We start from the raw sequence: 16430 nt of genomic DNA on the forward strand, positions 1-16430 counted from the left end.
TAGAAGCATATCAATAGTCATAGCAACAACTAAGCATAGCACCAGGAGTTGGAACTATTTTTTTTCTTTGAGTTTCATCACAAAATGTATCAGTACCATTAAAATGGATCTATTCCCCCACCAGAAAATATGAACCATGACCTAACATTTCTCTGTCAATGACCTAATGAGCAATTTCTCTGTATGAAACAAAATAATGTATATAAAGACTGCTTTTAAAATGTACTGAGAGCTTCTATAGCCAGAGAGCTAATTCTGCTTATTATGGCCGTTATGTAGTTTACTTAACTCCACTCCACTTAAAGGTAACTATGTATCGAAACAGTAGAAGTCAAAATGTAGAACAATGGTACAATCTACGCTTCTCGTCCTCAATTCTTCAGTCTTCTTCAGATGCTCAGCCTGTGTATTTTTCTTTTGTCCCTCAGACAACTGAACTTAGGGACTGGGTAACACATTACATTGGGGGGAGGGCTAGCTCAATGGTTTGTGCATTGGCCTGCTGAACCCAGGGTTGTGAGTTCAGTCCTTGAGGGGGCCATTTAGGGATCTGGGGCAAAACATTGGGGATTGGTCCTGCTTCAAGGAGGGGGTTGGACTAGATGACCTCCTGAGGTCCCTTCCGACCCTAAACTTCTATGATTCTATACATTAAGTATCTATTCCAACAAGGAATCAGGTTCTGAATAATTTAGCATTTTAGATCCAAGTATATTTCTCCTAGACAGTTATTGACTTTTAATTTTTCTCATGTTTTCTGGAACAAGCTGATTATTGGACCACCAATCCATCTGAATTCTCCTCGATCTGCAGACCCTCAAACAATTTTTTGCTGCAAATGGGCTATATCCTCAGCTGGTGTAAATTGGATAGACACTGATAGACCCCCAAATGGAGAATGTGGAAATTTATTGTGGAGAATTATGGAATGTGGAAAATTATTTTTTATACTCTTCTTCTTTTGATGTGACTAGCACTCTTTCTGTCAATGTAATCAGAGTTGACTTCTTACCATCTTCAGCAGCTCTTTTAGGATTCCTTTAGTCTGGCACCCCAAATCACAGGTTGTCTTTGAAAACCTTGGCCTAGAGGAGACAAAATGGGTGAAAAAAAACATCTGAGACATGCCAGAGGAACTTCTGGGAGACCATGTGATTTCAAACTTTTGTCATACAAAATATAAACATGAAGTGTATTAATTAAAGGTTTCATCAAATCTGTTGTGAATTTCTGGTTCAGTCCTGTGCACAAAGTTATGCAAAAGAGCTAAGTACCTTTTGTATGTTAATGTGAAAGTCATTAGAACGTGTGATGTTATATCAAGAAATTCTGTTGTTTCAGTGACTATCTCTGAAGTAAGTAAACAAAATAAAAATCATATTCTTCTGTGTTCTGGTGCCCAAATATATTGTATAGATTTGTGTTCCATGCTGATCTCTGGAGTGTTCTGATTCCCAAGATAAATTAGACTGATGAGCTCTACTTGAAAATGATACAGCCAACTCAATTGTCCTACAAAGTTCATGACCCCCTGAATCTGTTCAAATGTTTCAAATTAAAAGCAGTTGAAAATAGTCCAGCTCATAAACACAGTGGAAATCTGCAGGGTCGGATGCTATTGAGTGATGCTCATGCTGGGCAAAACAAGGATTATAAAGAAAATAGTCAAACCTTCCCTTGCTGGTTTGAAAAAAATGTTCTTTCCAATAAAGCTGAAATAATCCTGTCCCTCCCACTATCTGGCCCCAAGGCCTGCATGTGCTTCCCTTATTAGGGAACAGTTGATTCAAGTATAGTAAATGTCCCTTATGTAAAATAAGTCCTTTGTGCTGAGAAACAAAAATGGCAAAGGGTCTGGAAAGTAAATGTAGTTGTTAAAATCCGCACTGAATAGGGACCTTAGTCGATACATGGTCCCTCTTCCTTGGCCATCCATGTAGGAGGCATTCATAACTTGGGTGCTTTTGTTCTTAGAGTGTGAAACTGGGGAAGCCAATCAATGTTGCTTACAACACACTACTCCAAGGGGCATGTCTGGCTGAGGAGAGGGAACAGCCAAGGCCCTGTTCTCCTGCACACCAGCCATCATCAGCTGGTTTGCATGAGGGAAGAATTGGTCATGTTCCTTTCTGAAAGTATAGCTCGCTGCTACTCTTCCTGCCCCAGTGCATAGTGTACGTTGTGTTCTCCATTATCATAATGCTTCCTTCCTCAGTGCCCAGGTACTGAATGTGTACCTACTCCTCCCTTGTATTCACCCCTTCCTCCCCCAAATATTACCGCATTGCTCCAGTTGTTGAGCAGTAATTTAGCCCCTGGAATTCTAACTTTGTCCATTCTCTAAATGAAACACAAGCAGATGCATCATATGAGAGAAATGATTTTTTTTCCCCCCTGCGTGTCTCATTCAAAAATGGCAGCATCAGTTCAGCTCAAATTTAAACCAAATGGTCTCTTCTGGGACCAGACTAAATGTGGAAAGCTTTAGCCTGAAAGGAAATTGAATGAAGCTATTCATAAGCAACTGGCAAAAAACAGTTAGAATCAAAGCTGGAAACCTAGGTTGACCTGCAGTGTGTTCTACCTACAGATGCTATTCTGACTCCATCTAACATTTTATTCCTAAGGTTTCTAGAGTGTGCTGCAGACTCTGTCTTTTCTTCCTATTAAAAAGTTGCATTAAATTCTAAAATATTAATTTAAAATGCTAGTTAAAATGGTTCCATTCATGAAATCCTTATTTACTCAAAACACCCTTTCATGTCACACAATCTAGTATTCATATATATGAGTTTGTCATGTACAGTAGTACAAAACTGTTTGATTGCAGACCATTGATTACGAACCTCAGAGCTCTGTGTAATCAGCGAACTTGTGCAGTGTGCTGTTTGTGTGGTCTAGCTACATTGTGGCATCTGACTGTAAAGAAAAGCACAGCACCCAACATGATCTCTCTTGAAAATCTGGCTACTTGGTGCCTAAATCGAGCTGAATTTACTTGAAAATCTGGTCCACAGAACATAGCATTAGTGTAGCTAGTACCTAACTAGTGATAAAGGTCTATGTTTTTGGAAGCTCAGAGTGAAGTCCTTGTATCCTTGTATGGGCTGAAGATGCATTAAATTGATTCACAACTGTTGTATTTGAAGGCCTGGGAAATCCAAGGGCTAAGGACAAGATTTGTCTAGATGTGTGTGGATTCTCTCCATAGGATTTGTTTCTCTTGGTTTTTTACCTTTTTATGCTTGGGCAGACAGTGTTCTTTATATTCCCACTGATGTCTCTGATGTTACTGTAGTGCACGAGTGTTCTCTGCACTTTCATTTAGTATCCGGGAGGGATGTCCAGATGTCTTAGTCATTTCCTGTGCATTACCATGTGGATTTTTTTTGTTTGTTTTTGTTTTAAAGTTAATGTGAAAAGGCTAAGTAAATCTGCATCATCTCTCTATTTAAAAAAAACCCTCTTGATAACAGCCAACGGCCAAGGAGCGGGGGGTGTCAGGATTCTTGTACATGTTTTGAGTACTGATGTATTCTATCTGATTAGCTGGTACTCAAAGAAATTGATTGTTTCAGAGACACCCACAACTCAATTAATTCAATGAATTCTTCTTTCAGTATCAACACTTCTGACTGGAATTCAATACAGTAAAAAAACCAAGCACTATTTTGACATTGGTTAATGTCATCATAGGAATGCATGGGGCTGTGCAAATAGAACAGAAGAGGTCCCTTGGACAAAGAGCTTGAAAACTAGGTGAGTGTGCTACAACAGGCACGGTTCAAGGGAAGACACTGAACACAGGGGAAGGGAAAGGTATCTTCACTTCTGAAGCTTATCCAAGGCTGCTCAGGACCTCAAATCCCAGGCTATTCAGCCTTCCTGCTGAATTCAAGACCTTAGGACAGGAAAATAGGTATAGGCTTGTGACTCACCCAGCTGGCCACCAGAAGCAATAAAATTAAGACTGAAAAATTATGTGACACTAAAACATTCTCCCATAAAGATGGCTTAGCATTCACAGCCAGAGAACAGTTTGTACTAAAATCCCTTTTACCTATACAGATATTTGGCATTAGTGCATGGTTTCATTCCCAGGGTATTAGGCTAAATTAAATTTCAACCATCATAGTAACATAATGGAGACTATGCAGAAATGGCTCTCTGTGTAAATCTCAGGTACCATTGTTCAAAAGGGGCAAAGCCACTTAGGTGCCCAAGTCTCTCTGAAAGTCAACAGGCCTTAGGAGCCAGCAGGGCCAGTCACATCCCTCTGGTACAGACAAAATGCCATGTAAACAAGCCCTAAGTCACGTAAGGCATTTTTGAACATTGTACCCTTTATCAGAATAGTCATAAAGTGATAGTCTTGTTAGGCACAGTGTATCAAAGGTCACATGAGCTGCTCAGGCTGAGGAATCTGTCAGGATGTGAATCCAGAGCTGACTAACCTAGTCAGGGTGGCATTAGCCTGTACCCTGAACATAGGGTGCAGAGGCTTTAGGAGGTGAGAAGTCTGTATTTGAGAAGCAGACAGCAGCATAGTTCTAGACAGACAGGAAACCATGAAGATGTGCTGTCTGATTGGTATGTATTGGTGGTGCCCCTTTTGGCCTGAGTGGTTAGCTAATATTTGAGGCTTTGTTGGGTTGCTCCTTTTAGAAAGGGAGATGGATGTTATGAGTTGGATATTTCTCTGGTGCAATCCTGTTTGTTTGCAAAGAATATCTACTGTGTTCAGAGAAATAGAACTGTATGTAAACAAACAGCAGGTGGTTATCCTTGCCCCCAATTTCCAAGCCTCCCTTTCTAGTCAGTTCTGTGCCCAAAGCGCTCTCTCTCTCTGCTACCTCTCATGGCCATACTCATGACTGCTTCTCTTGACTTGCATTGCTTTCCATTCCTGGCACACACGGACACACAGTGACAATCAATCAATGCCCTAGCCCCTGCATTTTGCATCAGTTCCCAGGAAAAACCTTCTTATTTTTCCTCAGTTAGATGTCATTCAGGCCTTTCCATGTAGATTGTGCCTTGGGCAGTGGCTTCTGTTGTTGCAGCTATCTTACTCTATAAAGGAGCTAGCTTACTTCTTCCATTTAGTCTGAAATGAAAGGTGGCTAGTAAGCCTATCTGCTTTAATGAAGTCTGTGATCACCCGTAGATCAGACGTGTTTGGCAGCCATTATCACTTTCTAACACAACCTTATTTAAGAGCTGTAGCTGTACCAGCAGACTGAAGGAGGCTGTGACACACAGGGTCCAGACACCCCAAAGGGATAACAGCAGGTCTGAACCCCAAAAAGCAAACAATTAAATCAACTGATAGCATACGCTATTATTGTACTATAAAACTGTATCAGTTAAGGTCTTTTATGAAAGCTTGTAATGTTCTGAACTTGAGGGTCAAGACTGAGGTGATAAATCAGTGGATGTATGTATATAGAACAATACGCTTGTGGCTGGTACTACAATTTCAAGAACAGCTCAGGGCTGCAAGGGGCTCAAAAAGCTAAGAAGAGAGCGTTTCTGCCACAATGAGTCACAATAGTCTGGGTCGGGGGAGGACGCTGCGACCCTTCAAACCCTTAAAACAGAAGTGGTTTGTTGTGAAGGACATCCAGAAACCAAGGGCCACCGCTGAGGTGGGATGCTGTTCATGAAATACTGGATCCCCGCAAAGACAGAGGGCATACTAGGAAACTGTTCAAAGGCAATAGGTAACTTTTCAATTGGAAAAAGGAATTCATCGAACATAGAATGTGAAGCCTAAAGTTGCATCTTGTTTTCTTGCATCACTTGTATGTGTTTGCTTATCCTCCCTGTTTCATCTTTGGATCCACAGTTTTTCTATTAAACAAACTTTTGTTTATTTTTACCCCAAGCAGGTCTCTCTTGGGCAAACTGTGTGGAGTGTATCTGCCAAAGTGAACGGATAGCTGGGAGCTTTTTTCACACCTTCAGGGCTGATGAACCAGAGATGAAAATTCTGAGTGTCTGGTCACAAAGAACTCGGGGTAGATGGATTTAGGGAGACTTGGGACCAGACGCGCTGTTGGGGTCACCCTGCAAGGAGTAACTGGGCTGGTGGAAGCCAGGGTGAGACTTTTTTATGCTTGTAGGGTGGCTACTGGTATCCGAGCTTGGAGCAATGGCAGCACAGTATTAAGTCTCCCAAGGTTACAGGGCAGGTGGTGACAGAAACCCTTACTGGGCTGGGTGATCCCGCAAGCCATCACAGAGACCATGCTGGCCCTTGACAATGGAGGATTGGGATGATAGCCTAGCAGGGTAGGAAAGTACATTAGGAAACCTGAGGGGGCAGAAAGAAGGAGACTGTGGGGCTTGGAAAGGAGCTGCTGAGCTAATCTAAGAACTGATTCCACACAAAGCAACAGCTGTACATGGTAGGAGTGTTGCATACCTTTGATTTCTGTGCTACACCACTCCAGTGGCACATCAGTAATGCACAGTGGAGTATGGGGGTCCTGGGGGCCCTTTGTATACTCTGATCTTGGACGTATTCAGATGGTTCTGCCCATTGGAAGACAGCAGTTTTGAACGTATACAGCAACAACTGGGTAGGCTTAATCCCTTGGAACTGGGAGCAGTCTCTACATGTTGAGATCCTAAGAGACCCATGTTGTTTGTGTGAGCATCTGGCCCTGAAAGCTGCTTCCAGCTGAATCAGGGCCCTAATGAAATATACAGCTGTTGAGATAATTTACCTTTACTGTTCTCACTATTTTTACTTTCTGCAGAAGTATTTTTCAGTGCATCAGATAATAAAATCATCTTTCCTTTCTGCATGAAAGTGCACATACTGAAGAGTCCCTCTCCATTCCCTTTTCTGTTCAGGAATTAAAGTTGTATTCACTGTTGTTGCGACCTTGTCTGCCACAGGATATTAGAGAGACAAGGTGGGTGAGGTAATATCTTTTGTTGGACCAGCTTGTGTTGGTGAGAGAGAGATACTCATCTTCAGGTCTGGGAAATGTACTAGGTGTCACAGCTAAATGCAATGTGGAAGCCATTGTATAGCTGCTACAGCATAAGTAGTTAACACATATTTCAAGGAACCATTCCAGGTGAAGTGGCCTGTTAACACCTCTCCAGCCATAAGGGGACCCCCCCCCCCCAAAAAAAAAAGCTGGGAGGTGGTTAAATCAGTTATAGGCTGTTGTAATAAGATATTAATCCAGTGTCTTTATTCAGTCCATGATTTTAAATATCTAGCAAAGTTATGAATTTCTAAATTTACCTACCTTGTCTATGGAATTAAAGTTGGCATTTTCCTAATTGGAGCAGCTGTAGCCCTTCGAAAAGCAGGGGATGAAGTCTCAAAAGGGAGTGGTTTTTTTCTTAGATAAGAAACCCTCTGATTTTTGGAGAGTAGGCACAAACTATAAATAAGTGTAATCTTTGTTTGCTGCATTGAATTAGTGTATTGGAAAAAAAAAACACCAGCATATGGTGCAGTATTTCAAGCCCACACAATACAGTACTTATAGTACCAACATATTACAGTTGCCCGAGATGTATTCATGCTGCTGGAATATTAATTGGAGATATTAACTTGAAGGTATTGAAGAGGCGGAGGCAATTAAGTAATTTTGATATCACTGCATGAATTTTATTGAGTTTAAAACCTGCTATAACCAAAAGAATGGTCCTTCAATTTATTCCTCAATTTCAGACTCTTTCCAGACAAAGATAGTGATTCCCTAGCCATTTCCCTTGTAGGTGAGTGTGGGCACTGTCATTCACTTTCTCGCTACTCTCCCTCCTTGGCGTTCAAATTGCAAAACCTCATCTTTTATCTAAAACGAAAGACTCATATCAGCCTATTTGCACATTTTCTTTCCTAAATTCATTAGTTAGATCTTTAATTTTGTCCTTGCTGAGTTTCCAGTAAAATAGCTTGGGGAAAGAATAAGTTATGGGCTGGAGGCATTTGTTTAAATGAATTCGTATTAGTGCCACCAGACCCTTGCTTAGAATTTCCCTGGTGAGAAGCTTCTAGAGGGAAACTTGTGCCATCCCATCAGGCAAGATATAGTTGTAATGAATATGAAGGGGAGCCCTTATTGAGGCCACAGGACACAGACTTCAGAGTAACAGCCGTCTTAGTCTGTATTCGCAAAAAGAAAAGGAGTACTTGTGGCACCGATGAAGTGAGCTGTAGCTCACGAAAGCTCATGCTCAAATAAATTGGTTAGTCTCTAAGGTGCCACAAGTACTCCTTTTCTTTTTAGGACACAGACTGTAGTTCTGTCTGGCTCTCTAGGTCCCAGACTAACTGAACAGCCTGTTTTATCTCAGCTCAACACACAGGGTCTCCCTAAGTCCTGGTCTTGACTAAGCAGTCATGGAAGGACCTGCTGATTTATGCTAGACAGCCATGAGCAGAATGGCCATTGTTAGAAGTGTGCACAATTTAAGATGCCCCTAACCTATGGGCTTTCTTCTCTGCACATTCCAGAATAAAATGTCAAATGCCTATGACAACTGCTGGCCTTTGGCATTATTTTTATGTTTATGTACCCAGCAGGTGTGCTTGTGGAAGAGACATCAGTATCAAGCTAGTTGGTGTTCATTGCATATTCACTTTCTTTCAGGAAGTGGTATGTGGGTAAATGGCATCCAACTCATGACCTCCCCCTCCCCCATTCGTAATATCCCTGTGTTATTATGCTAGCTGATGATATGATACATGAGCAGCCAGGTGATGTCACGCTGGATACTGCTCTGTTTGTTTTGACATCATTGTTTAGGTGAAATTCACCCCAGGGCAGAAGGCCTATGTCATAAATATAAAGGGAAGGGTAAACCCCTTTGAAATCCCTCCTGGCCAGGGGAAAGCTCCTCTCACCTGTAAAGGGTTAAGAAGCTAAAGGTAACCTCGCTGGCACCTGACCAAAATGACCAATGAGGAGACAAGATACTTTCAAAAGCTGGGAGGAGGGAGAGAAACAAAGGGTTTGTGTGTCTGTCTGTAGTCGTCTTGGCCGGGGACAGAAGAGGAATGGAGTCTTAGAACTTTTAGTAAGTAATCTAGCTAGGTATGTGTTAGATTATGATTTCTTTAAATGGCTGAGAAAAGAATTGTGCTGAATAGAATAACTATTTCTGTCTGTGTATCTTTTTTGTAACTTAAGGTTTTGCCTAGAGGGGTTCTCTATGTTTTTGAATCTAATTACCCTGTAAGATATATACCATCCTGATTTTACAGGGGGGATTTCTTTATTTCTATTTACTTCTATTTTTTATTAAAAGTCTTCTTGTAAAACACTGAATGCTTTTTCATTGTTCTCAGATCCAAGGGTTTGGGTTTGTGGTCACCTATGCAAATTGGTGAGGCTTTTTATCCAACATTTCCCAGGAAAGGGGGGGTGCAAGTGTTGGGAGGATTGTTCATTGTTCTTAAGATCCAAGGGTCTGGGTCTGTAGTCACCTAGACAAATTGGTGAGGCTTTTTACCAAACCTTGTCCAGGAAGTGGGGTGCAAGGTTTTGGGAAGTATTTTGGGGGGAAGGACGCGTCCAAACAGCTCTTCCCCAGTAACCAGTATTAGTTTGGTGGTGGTAGCGGCCATTCCAAGGATAACGGGGGTAATATTTTGTACCTTGGGGAAGTTTTGACCTAAGCTGGTAAAGATAAGCTTAGGAGGTTTTTCATGCAGGTCCCCACATCTGTACCCTAGAGTTCAGAGTGGGGGAGGAACCTTGACATGGTGGCACAGTGGTGGGATTAACCTGAAATCATTTTGAGATCCAGTTGAGATTTTTTGAACTAGAAATACAGATTTTAAAAAGGAATTTTTAGGAAGTCCAGAAGGCAGCTTTGAAACTGAAAGCAGCTTGGTTTCTCTCTGCTTTGTGGCCAAGCAGAGACAAAAGGGGATTATCTTGTGAATTGCAGGTTTTCTTGCCTGGAGGCAGGGTACTTAACTCCTGCAGGGAAATTCACAGTCTTCCAACCCAGAGGTTTTTTTATTTCTTTTCTTCCTAAAAGTAAATAGGGGGTGTGTGCTCTACCCATTTGCCTGGAGACAAAAGTGGCAGGGTTTTTTTTAGGATTTTGATTTTTTTTTGTTTTACAAGGAGCACAGGTTTGAAAAGAAATTTTTTTTTTCTTTGGGCTGGGTAAGCAGTTTTCCAAGTAGTTGGAGGTTTTTTGCTTTAATTTGGGCCCAGAGCAGAGACAAGGGAATTGTCTTTTTCTGTAGGCTGACAATCACTATCAGAGAATAGGTACTCTATTCCAGCACAGCAAAAGTTTACAGCCAAGTTTTGTTTGTTTATTTCTAAACCTCGGGTGTAAAGTTAGTTAAAAAAAGAGAGGTTAGAATGGCCAAATCCTCAGCTCGACTACAGCTGGAATTAGCCAAATTTCAGGCTGAGGAAAAACAAAGGGAACATGAAAGACAGATAGAACTCATGCGGCTGAAGGAGGAGGAGAAGGAAAAAGAGAGGAAGCATGTGGAGGAGATGGAGAGGATAAAGGCCCAGCAGAATATACCAACAAACCCTAGCAATCCTTCTCCAGGTACCACTTCCCATCCCAGAAAGTTCCCCACCTACAAGGCAGGTGATGATACTGAGGCCTTCTTAGAAAACTTCGAAAGGGCCTGCCTTGGGTACAACATCTCTACTGACCAATACATGGTAGAGCTGAGGCCGCAGCTCAGTGGACCCTTAGCTGAGGTGGCAGCTGAAATGCCTAAAGAACACATGAACAAGTATGAACTGTTTAAATCCAAGGCGAGAGTCAGAATGGGGATAACACCCGAGCAGTCTCGTCGGAGGTTCAGAGCCCTAAGGTGGAAACCAGACATGTCATTTACCCGACATGCCTACCACATTGTAAAACATTGGGATGCCTGGATATCAGGAGCAAGTGTTGAATCTCCAGTAAATTTGCCCTTCCTAATGCAAATGGAACAATTCTTAGAGGGTGTTCCTGAGGAAATAGAAAGATACATCCTAGATGGGAAACCCAAAACTGTAATTGAGGCAGGAGAGATTGGAGCCAGATGGGTGGAGGTGGCAGAGAAGAAGAAAACTGGTCGCAGTTGGAGCGGAGACCAGAAGGGACCACCCCAGACCACACCCTATTACCGGGGGCTGCCCAAAGCCCCACCTACCTCCCAAAGAACCCTCCAGACCCCTTATCGTCCCACCACCCCGTTCTCCAGCAACCCTCCTCGCCCCAGTGACCCGTCAGCTGGACGATGTTTTAAGTGTAACGAGCTGGGGCATGTAAAGGCCAACTGCCCCAAGAACCCCAACAGATTACAGTTCATTGCACCGGAATTACACCAGAGGTCCACAGGCCCAGATACCTCCCAGATACCCTTGGAGCGGAGGGAAACTGTGAGTGTGGGCGGGAAGAAGGTCACCGCGTGGAGGGACACCGGAGCACAAGTGTCAGCTATCCATGCTTCCTTAGTGGACCCCAATTTAATCAACCCAGAGATCCAAGTGACGATTCAACCCTTCAAGTCCAACTCTTTCAATTTGCCTACAGCCAAGTTGCCTGTCCAGTACAAGGGCTGGTCAGGAATGTGGACTTTTGCAGTCTATGATGATTATCCCATCCCCATGCTGTTGGGGGAAGACTTGGCCAATCATGTGAAGCAGGCCAAGAGGGTGGGAATGGTCACCCGCAACCAGGCTAAACAAGCCGTGAGGCCTAGCTCTGTTCCGGAAACTTCTATCAGGACCCAGTCAGAGGTGATGGACCTGGACCCCAGGCCAATGTCTGCAACAGCAGTAGTGGATCCAGTCCCAGAGACCCAGACGGAACCAGTCCCAGAACCGGAACCAGCCGAACAACCAACACCAGACCCCGTGTCAGCACTGAATCCAGTACTTGCAACCTCAACACCAGAGGGCCCCACCGAACCTGAACTGGCAGCAGCCGATAACCCTACACAAGAGGCTCAGCCGGAGCCTGAATCCCAACATAGTGCACCAGCGGAGAGCGGTTCACAGTCAACAGAAACAGCTCCATCCCCTATATCGCTTCCAGAGGGACCAAGCCTAGGTCCACAATCCCATGAGGAACTGATGTCTCCAGCATCAAGGGAACAGTTCCAGACCGAACAGGAAGCAGATGAAAGCCTCCAGAGAGCTTGGACGGCGGCACGGAGCAACCCACCGCCTCTCAGCTCTTCTAATCGATCCAGGTTTGTTGTAGAAAGAGGACTTTTATACAAGGAAACTCTTTCTGGGGGACACCAGGAAGACTGGCATCCTCAGAGACAGTTGGTAGTTCCAACTAAATACCGGGCCAAGCTCTTGAGCTTAGCCCATGATCACCCTAGTGGCCATGCTGGGGTGAACAGGACCAAAGACCGTTTGGGGGGGTCATTCCACTGGGAGGGAATGGGCAAGGATGTTTCTACCTATGTCCAGTCTTGTGAGGTGTGCCAAAGAGTGGGAAAACCCCAAGACCAGGTCAAAGCTCCTCTCCAGCCACTCCCCATCATTGAAGTTCCATTTCAGCGAGTAGCTGTGGATATTCTGGGTCCTTTTCCGAAAAAGACACCCAGAGGAAAGCAGTACATACTGACTTTCATGGATTTTGCCACCCGATGGCCGGAAGCAGTAGCTCTAAGCAACACCAGGGCTAAAAGTGTGTGCCAGGCACTAGCAGACATTTTTGCCAGGGTAGGTTGGCCCTCCGACATCCTCACAGATGCAGGGACTAATTTCCTGGCAGGAACTATGAAAAACCTTTGGGAAGCTCATGGGGTAAATCACTTGGTTGCCACTCCTTACCATCATCAAACAAATGGCATGGTGGAGAAGTTTAATGGAACCTTGGGGGCCATGATACGTAAATTCGTAAATGAGCACTCCAATGATTGGGACCTAGTATTGCAGCAGTTGCTCTTTGCCTACAGAGCTGTACCACATCCCAGTTTAGGGTTTTCCCCATTTGAACTTGTATATGGCCGTGAGGTTAAGGGGCCATTGCAGTTGGTGAAGCAGCAATGGGAGGGATTTACACCTTCTCCAGGAACTAACATTCTGGACTTTGTAACCAACCTACAAAACACCCTCCGAACCTCTTTAGCCCTTGCTAGAGAAAACTTACAGGATGCTCAAAAAGAGCAAAAAGCCTGGTATGATAAACATGCCAGAGAGCGTTCCTTCAAAGTAGGAGACCAGGTCATGGTCTTAAAGGCGCTCCAGGCCCATAAAATGGAAGCATCGTGGGAAGGGCCATTCGTGGTCCAGGAGCGCCTGGGAGCTGTTAATTATCTCATAGCATTCCCCACCTCCAACCGAAAGCCTAAGGTGTATCATATTAATTCTCTAAAGCCCTTTTATTCCAGAGAATTAAAGGTTTGTCAGTTTACAGCCCAGGGAGGAGACGACGCTGAGTGGCCTGAAGGTGTCTACTACGAAGGGAAATGTGCTGGTGGTGTGGAAGAGGTGAACCTCTCCATGACCCTTGGGCGTATGCAGCGACAGCAGATCCAGGAGCTGTGCACTAGCTACGCGCCAACGTTCTCAGCCACCCCAGGACTGACTGAACGGGCATACCACTCCATTGACACAGGTAATGCTCACCCAATTAGGGTCCACCCTTACCGGGTGTCTCCTCAAGCTAAAACTGCTATAGAACGGGAGATCCAGGATATGTTACAGATGGGTGTAATCCGCCCCTCTGAAAGTGCATGGGCATCTCCAGTGGTTCTAGTTCCCAAACCAGATGGGGAAATACGTTTTTGCGTGGACTACCGTAAGCTAAATGCTGTAACTCGCCCAGACAACTATCCCATGCCACGCACAGATGAACTATTAGAGAAACTGGGAAGGGCCCAGTTCATCTCTACCTTGGACTTAACCAAGGGGTACTGGCAGGTACCGCTAGATGAATCTGCCAAGGAAAGGTCAGCCTTCATCACACATCTCGGGCTGTATGAATTTAATGTACTCCCTTTCGGGCTGCGAAATGCACCCGCCACTTTCCAAAGACTTGTAGATGGTCTCCTAGCGGGATTAGGAGAATATGCAGTCGCCTACCTTGACGATGTGGCCATATTTTCGGATTCCTGGGCAGACCACCTGGAACATCTACAAAAAGTCCTTGAGCGCATAAGGGAGGCAGGACTAACTGTTAAGGCTAAGAAGTGTCAAATAGGCCTAAACAGAGTGACTTACCTTGGACACCAGGTGGGTCAAGGAACTATCAGCCCCCTACAGGCCAAAGTGGATGCTATCCAAAAGTGGCCTGTCCCAAAGTCAAAGAAACAGGTTCAATCCTTCTTAGGCTTGGCCGGTTATTACAGACGATTTGTACCGCACTACAGCCAAATCGCTGCCCCACTGACAGACCTAACCAAAAAGAAACAGCCAAATGCTGTTCAGTGGACCGGAAAGTGTCAGAAGGCCTTTAACAAGCTTAAAGCGACACTCATGTCTGACCCTGTACTAAGGGCCCCAGACTTTGACAAACCGTTCCTAGTAACCACAGATGCATCCGAGCGTGGTGTGGGAGCAGTTTTAATGCAGAAAGGACCTGATCAAGAATTCCACCCTGTAGTGTTTCTCAGCAAAAAACTGTCTGAGAGGGAAAGCAACTGGTCAGTCACTGAAAAAGAATGTTATGCCATTGTCTACGCTCTGGAAAAGCTACGCCCATATGTTTGGGGACGGCGTTTCCACCTGCAAACCGACCATGCTGCACTAAAGTGGCTTCACACCGTCAAAGAAACTAACAGAAAACTTCTTCGGTGGAGTTTAGCTCTCCAAGATTTTGATTTCGACATCCAACACATCTCAGGAGCTTCTAACAAAGTGGCTGATGCACTCTCCCGTGAAAGTTTCCCAGAATCAACTGGTTAAAATCGTCCTTGAGATGTGGAAAATATTGTTAGTCTTTATGTACTTGGTAGTATATTTAGAGATGCATGTGTCTTATTAACTCTGTTTTCCTAGAGCTCCAGGAAGAAATCCCAGCCAGTGTTTCACCCTAGCTGAGATTTGGGGGGCGTGTCATAAATATAAAGGGAAGGGTAAACCCCTTTGAAATCCCTCCTGGCCAGGGGAAAGCTCCTCTCACCTGTAAAGGGTTAAGAAGCTAAAGGTAACCTCGCTGGCACCTGACCAAAATGACCAATGAGGAGACAAGATACTTTCAAAAGCTGGGAGGAGGGAGAGAAACAAAGGGTTTGTGTGTCTGTCTGTAGTCGTCTTGGCCGGGGACAGAAGAGGAATGGAGTCTTAGAACTTTTAGTAAGTAATCTAGCTAGGTATGTGTTAGATTATGATTTCTTTAAATGGCTGAGAAAAGAATTGTGCTGAATAGAATAACTATTTCTGTCTGTGTATCTTTTTTGTAACTTAAGGTTTTGCCTAGAGGGGTTCTCTATGTTTTTGAATCTAATTACCCTGTAAGATATATACCATCCTGATTTTACAGGGGGGATTTCTTTATTTCTATTTACTTCTATTTTTTATTAAAAGTCTTCTTGTAAAACACTGAATGCTTTTTCATTGTTCTCAGATCCAAGGGTTTGGGTTTGTGGTCACCTATGCAAATTGGTGAGGCTTTTTATCCAACATTTCCCAGGAAAGGGGGGGTGCAAGTGTTGGGAGGATTGTTCATTGTTCTTAAGATCCAAGGGTCTGGGTCTGTAGTCACCTAGACAAATTGGTGAGGCTTTTTACCAAACCTTGTCCAGGAAGTGGGGTGCAAGGTTTTGGGAAGTATTTTGGGGGGAAGGACGCGTCCAAACAGCTCTTCCCCAGTAACCAGTATTAGTTTGGTGGTGGTAGCGGCCATTCCAAGGATAACGGGGGTAATATTTTGTACCTTGGGGAAGTTTTGACCTAAGCTGGTAAAGATAAGCTTAGGAGGTTTTTCATGCAGGTCCCCACATCTGTACCCTAGAGTTCAGAGTGGGGGAGGAACCTTGACAGCCTATTTTGAGTGCTTAAGTGGGACTTTAAGTGGTGGATTGGCTGTGTGCTAGCTCTCTGTAGAGGGCGAATTTTACCCTCTGCAGAGCTGGCTGTGAGTTAGGTCTCCATTCTTGTCCTTCTGCATTAAGAATTCACTTCTGAGCTTTCTACTCCAGTTCTGACCAGATGTACCAGACCAGCTGTCAAGGTTCCTTCCCCACTCTGAACTCTAGGGTACAGATGTGGGAACCTGCATGAAAACCTCCTAAGCTTACTTTCACCAGCTTAGGTTAAAACTTCCCCAAGGTACAAATTAATTTTACCCTTTGCCCCTGGATTTCCACTGCCACCACCAAACTTTATCTGGGTTTACTGGGAAACATAGTTTGGACATGTCTTTCCCCCCCAAAATCCTCCCAACCCTTGCACCCCACTTCCTGGGGAAGGTTTGGTAAAAATCCTCACCAATTTGCAGAGGTGACCACAGACCCAAACCCTTGGATCTTA

General features: G+C 44.1%; 1 protein-coding gene across 1 annotated transcript in view; it reads right to left on the reverse strand.

Moving 5' to 3' along the window:
• Positions 1-16430, reverse strand: part of KCNMB1 (potassium calcium-activated channel subfamily M regulatory beta subunit 1) — a gene marked incomplete at its 3' end in the record, with an annotated part of 96511 nt that overhangs the window by 35318 nt on the left and 44763 nt on the right. Inside the window, exon 5 of the mRNA XM_084636963.1 lies at positions 1013-1085. Coding sequence (XP_084493089.1) covers positions 1013-1085 — 73 coding nt within the window. The remainder of the gene's footprint in view (positions 1-1012; positions 1086-16430) is intronic.

Source organism: Lepidochelys olivacea (assembly GCF_965140295.1).
Source record: "Lepidochelys olivacea isolate rLepOli2 genome assembly, chromosome: 8".
In the NCBI taxonomy this organism is placed as follows: domain Eukaryota; kingdom Metazoa; phylum Chordata; order Testudines; family Cheloniidae; genus Lepidochelys; species Lepidochelys olivacea.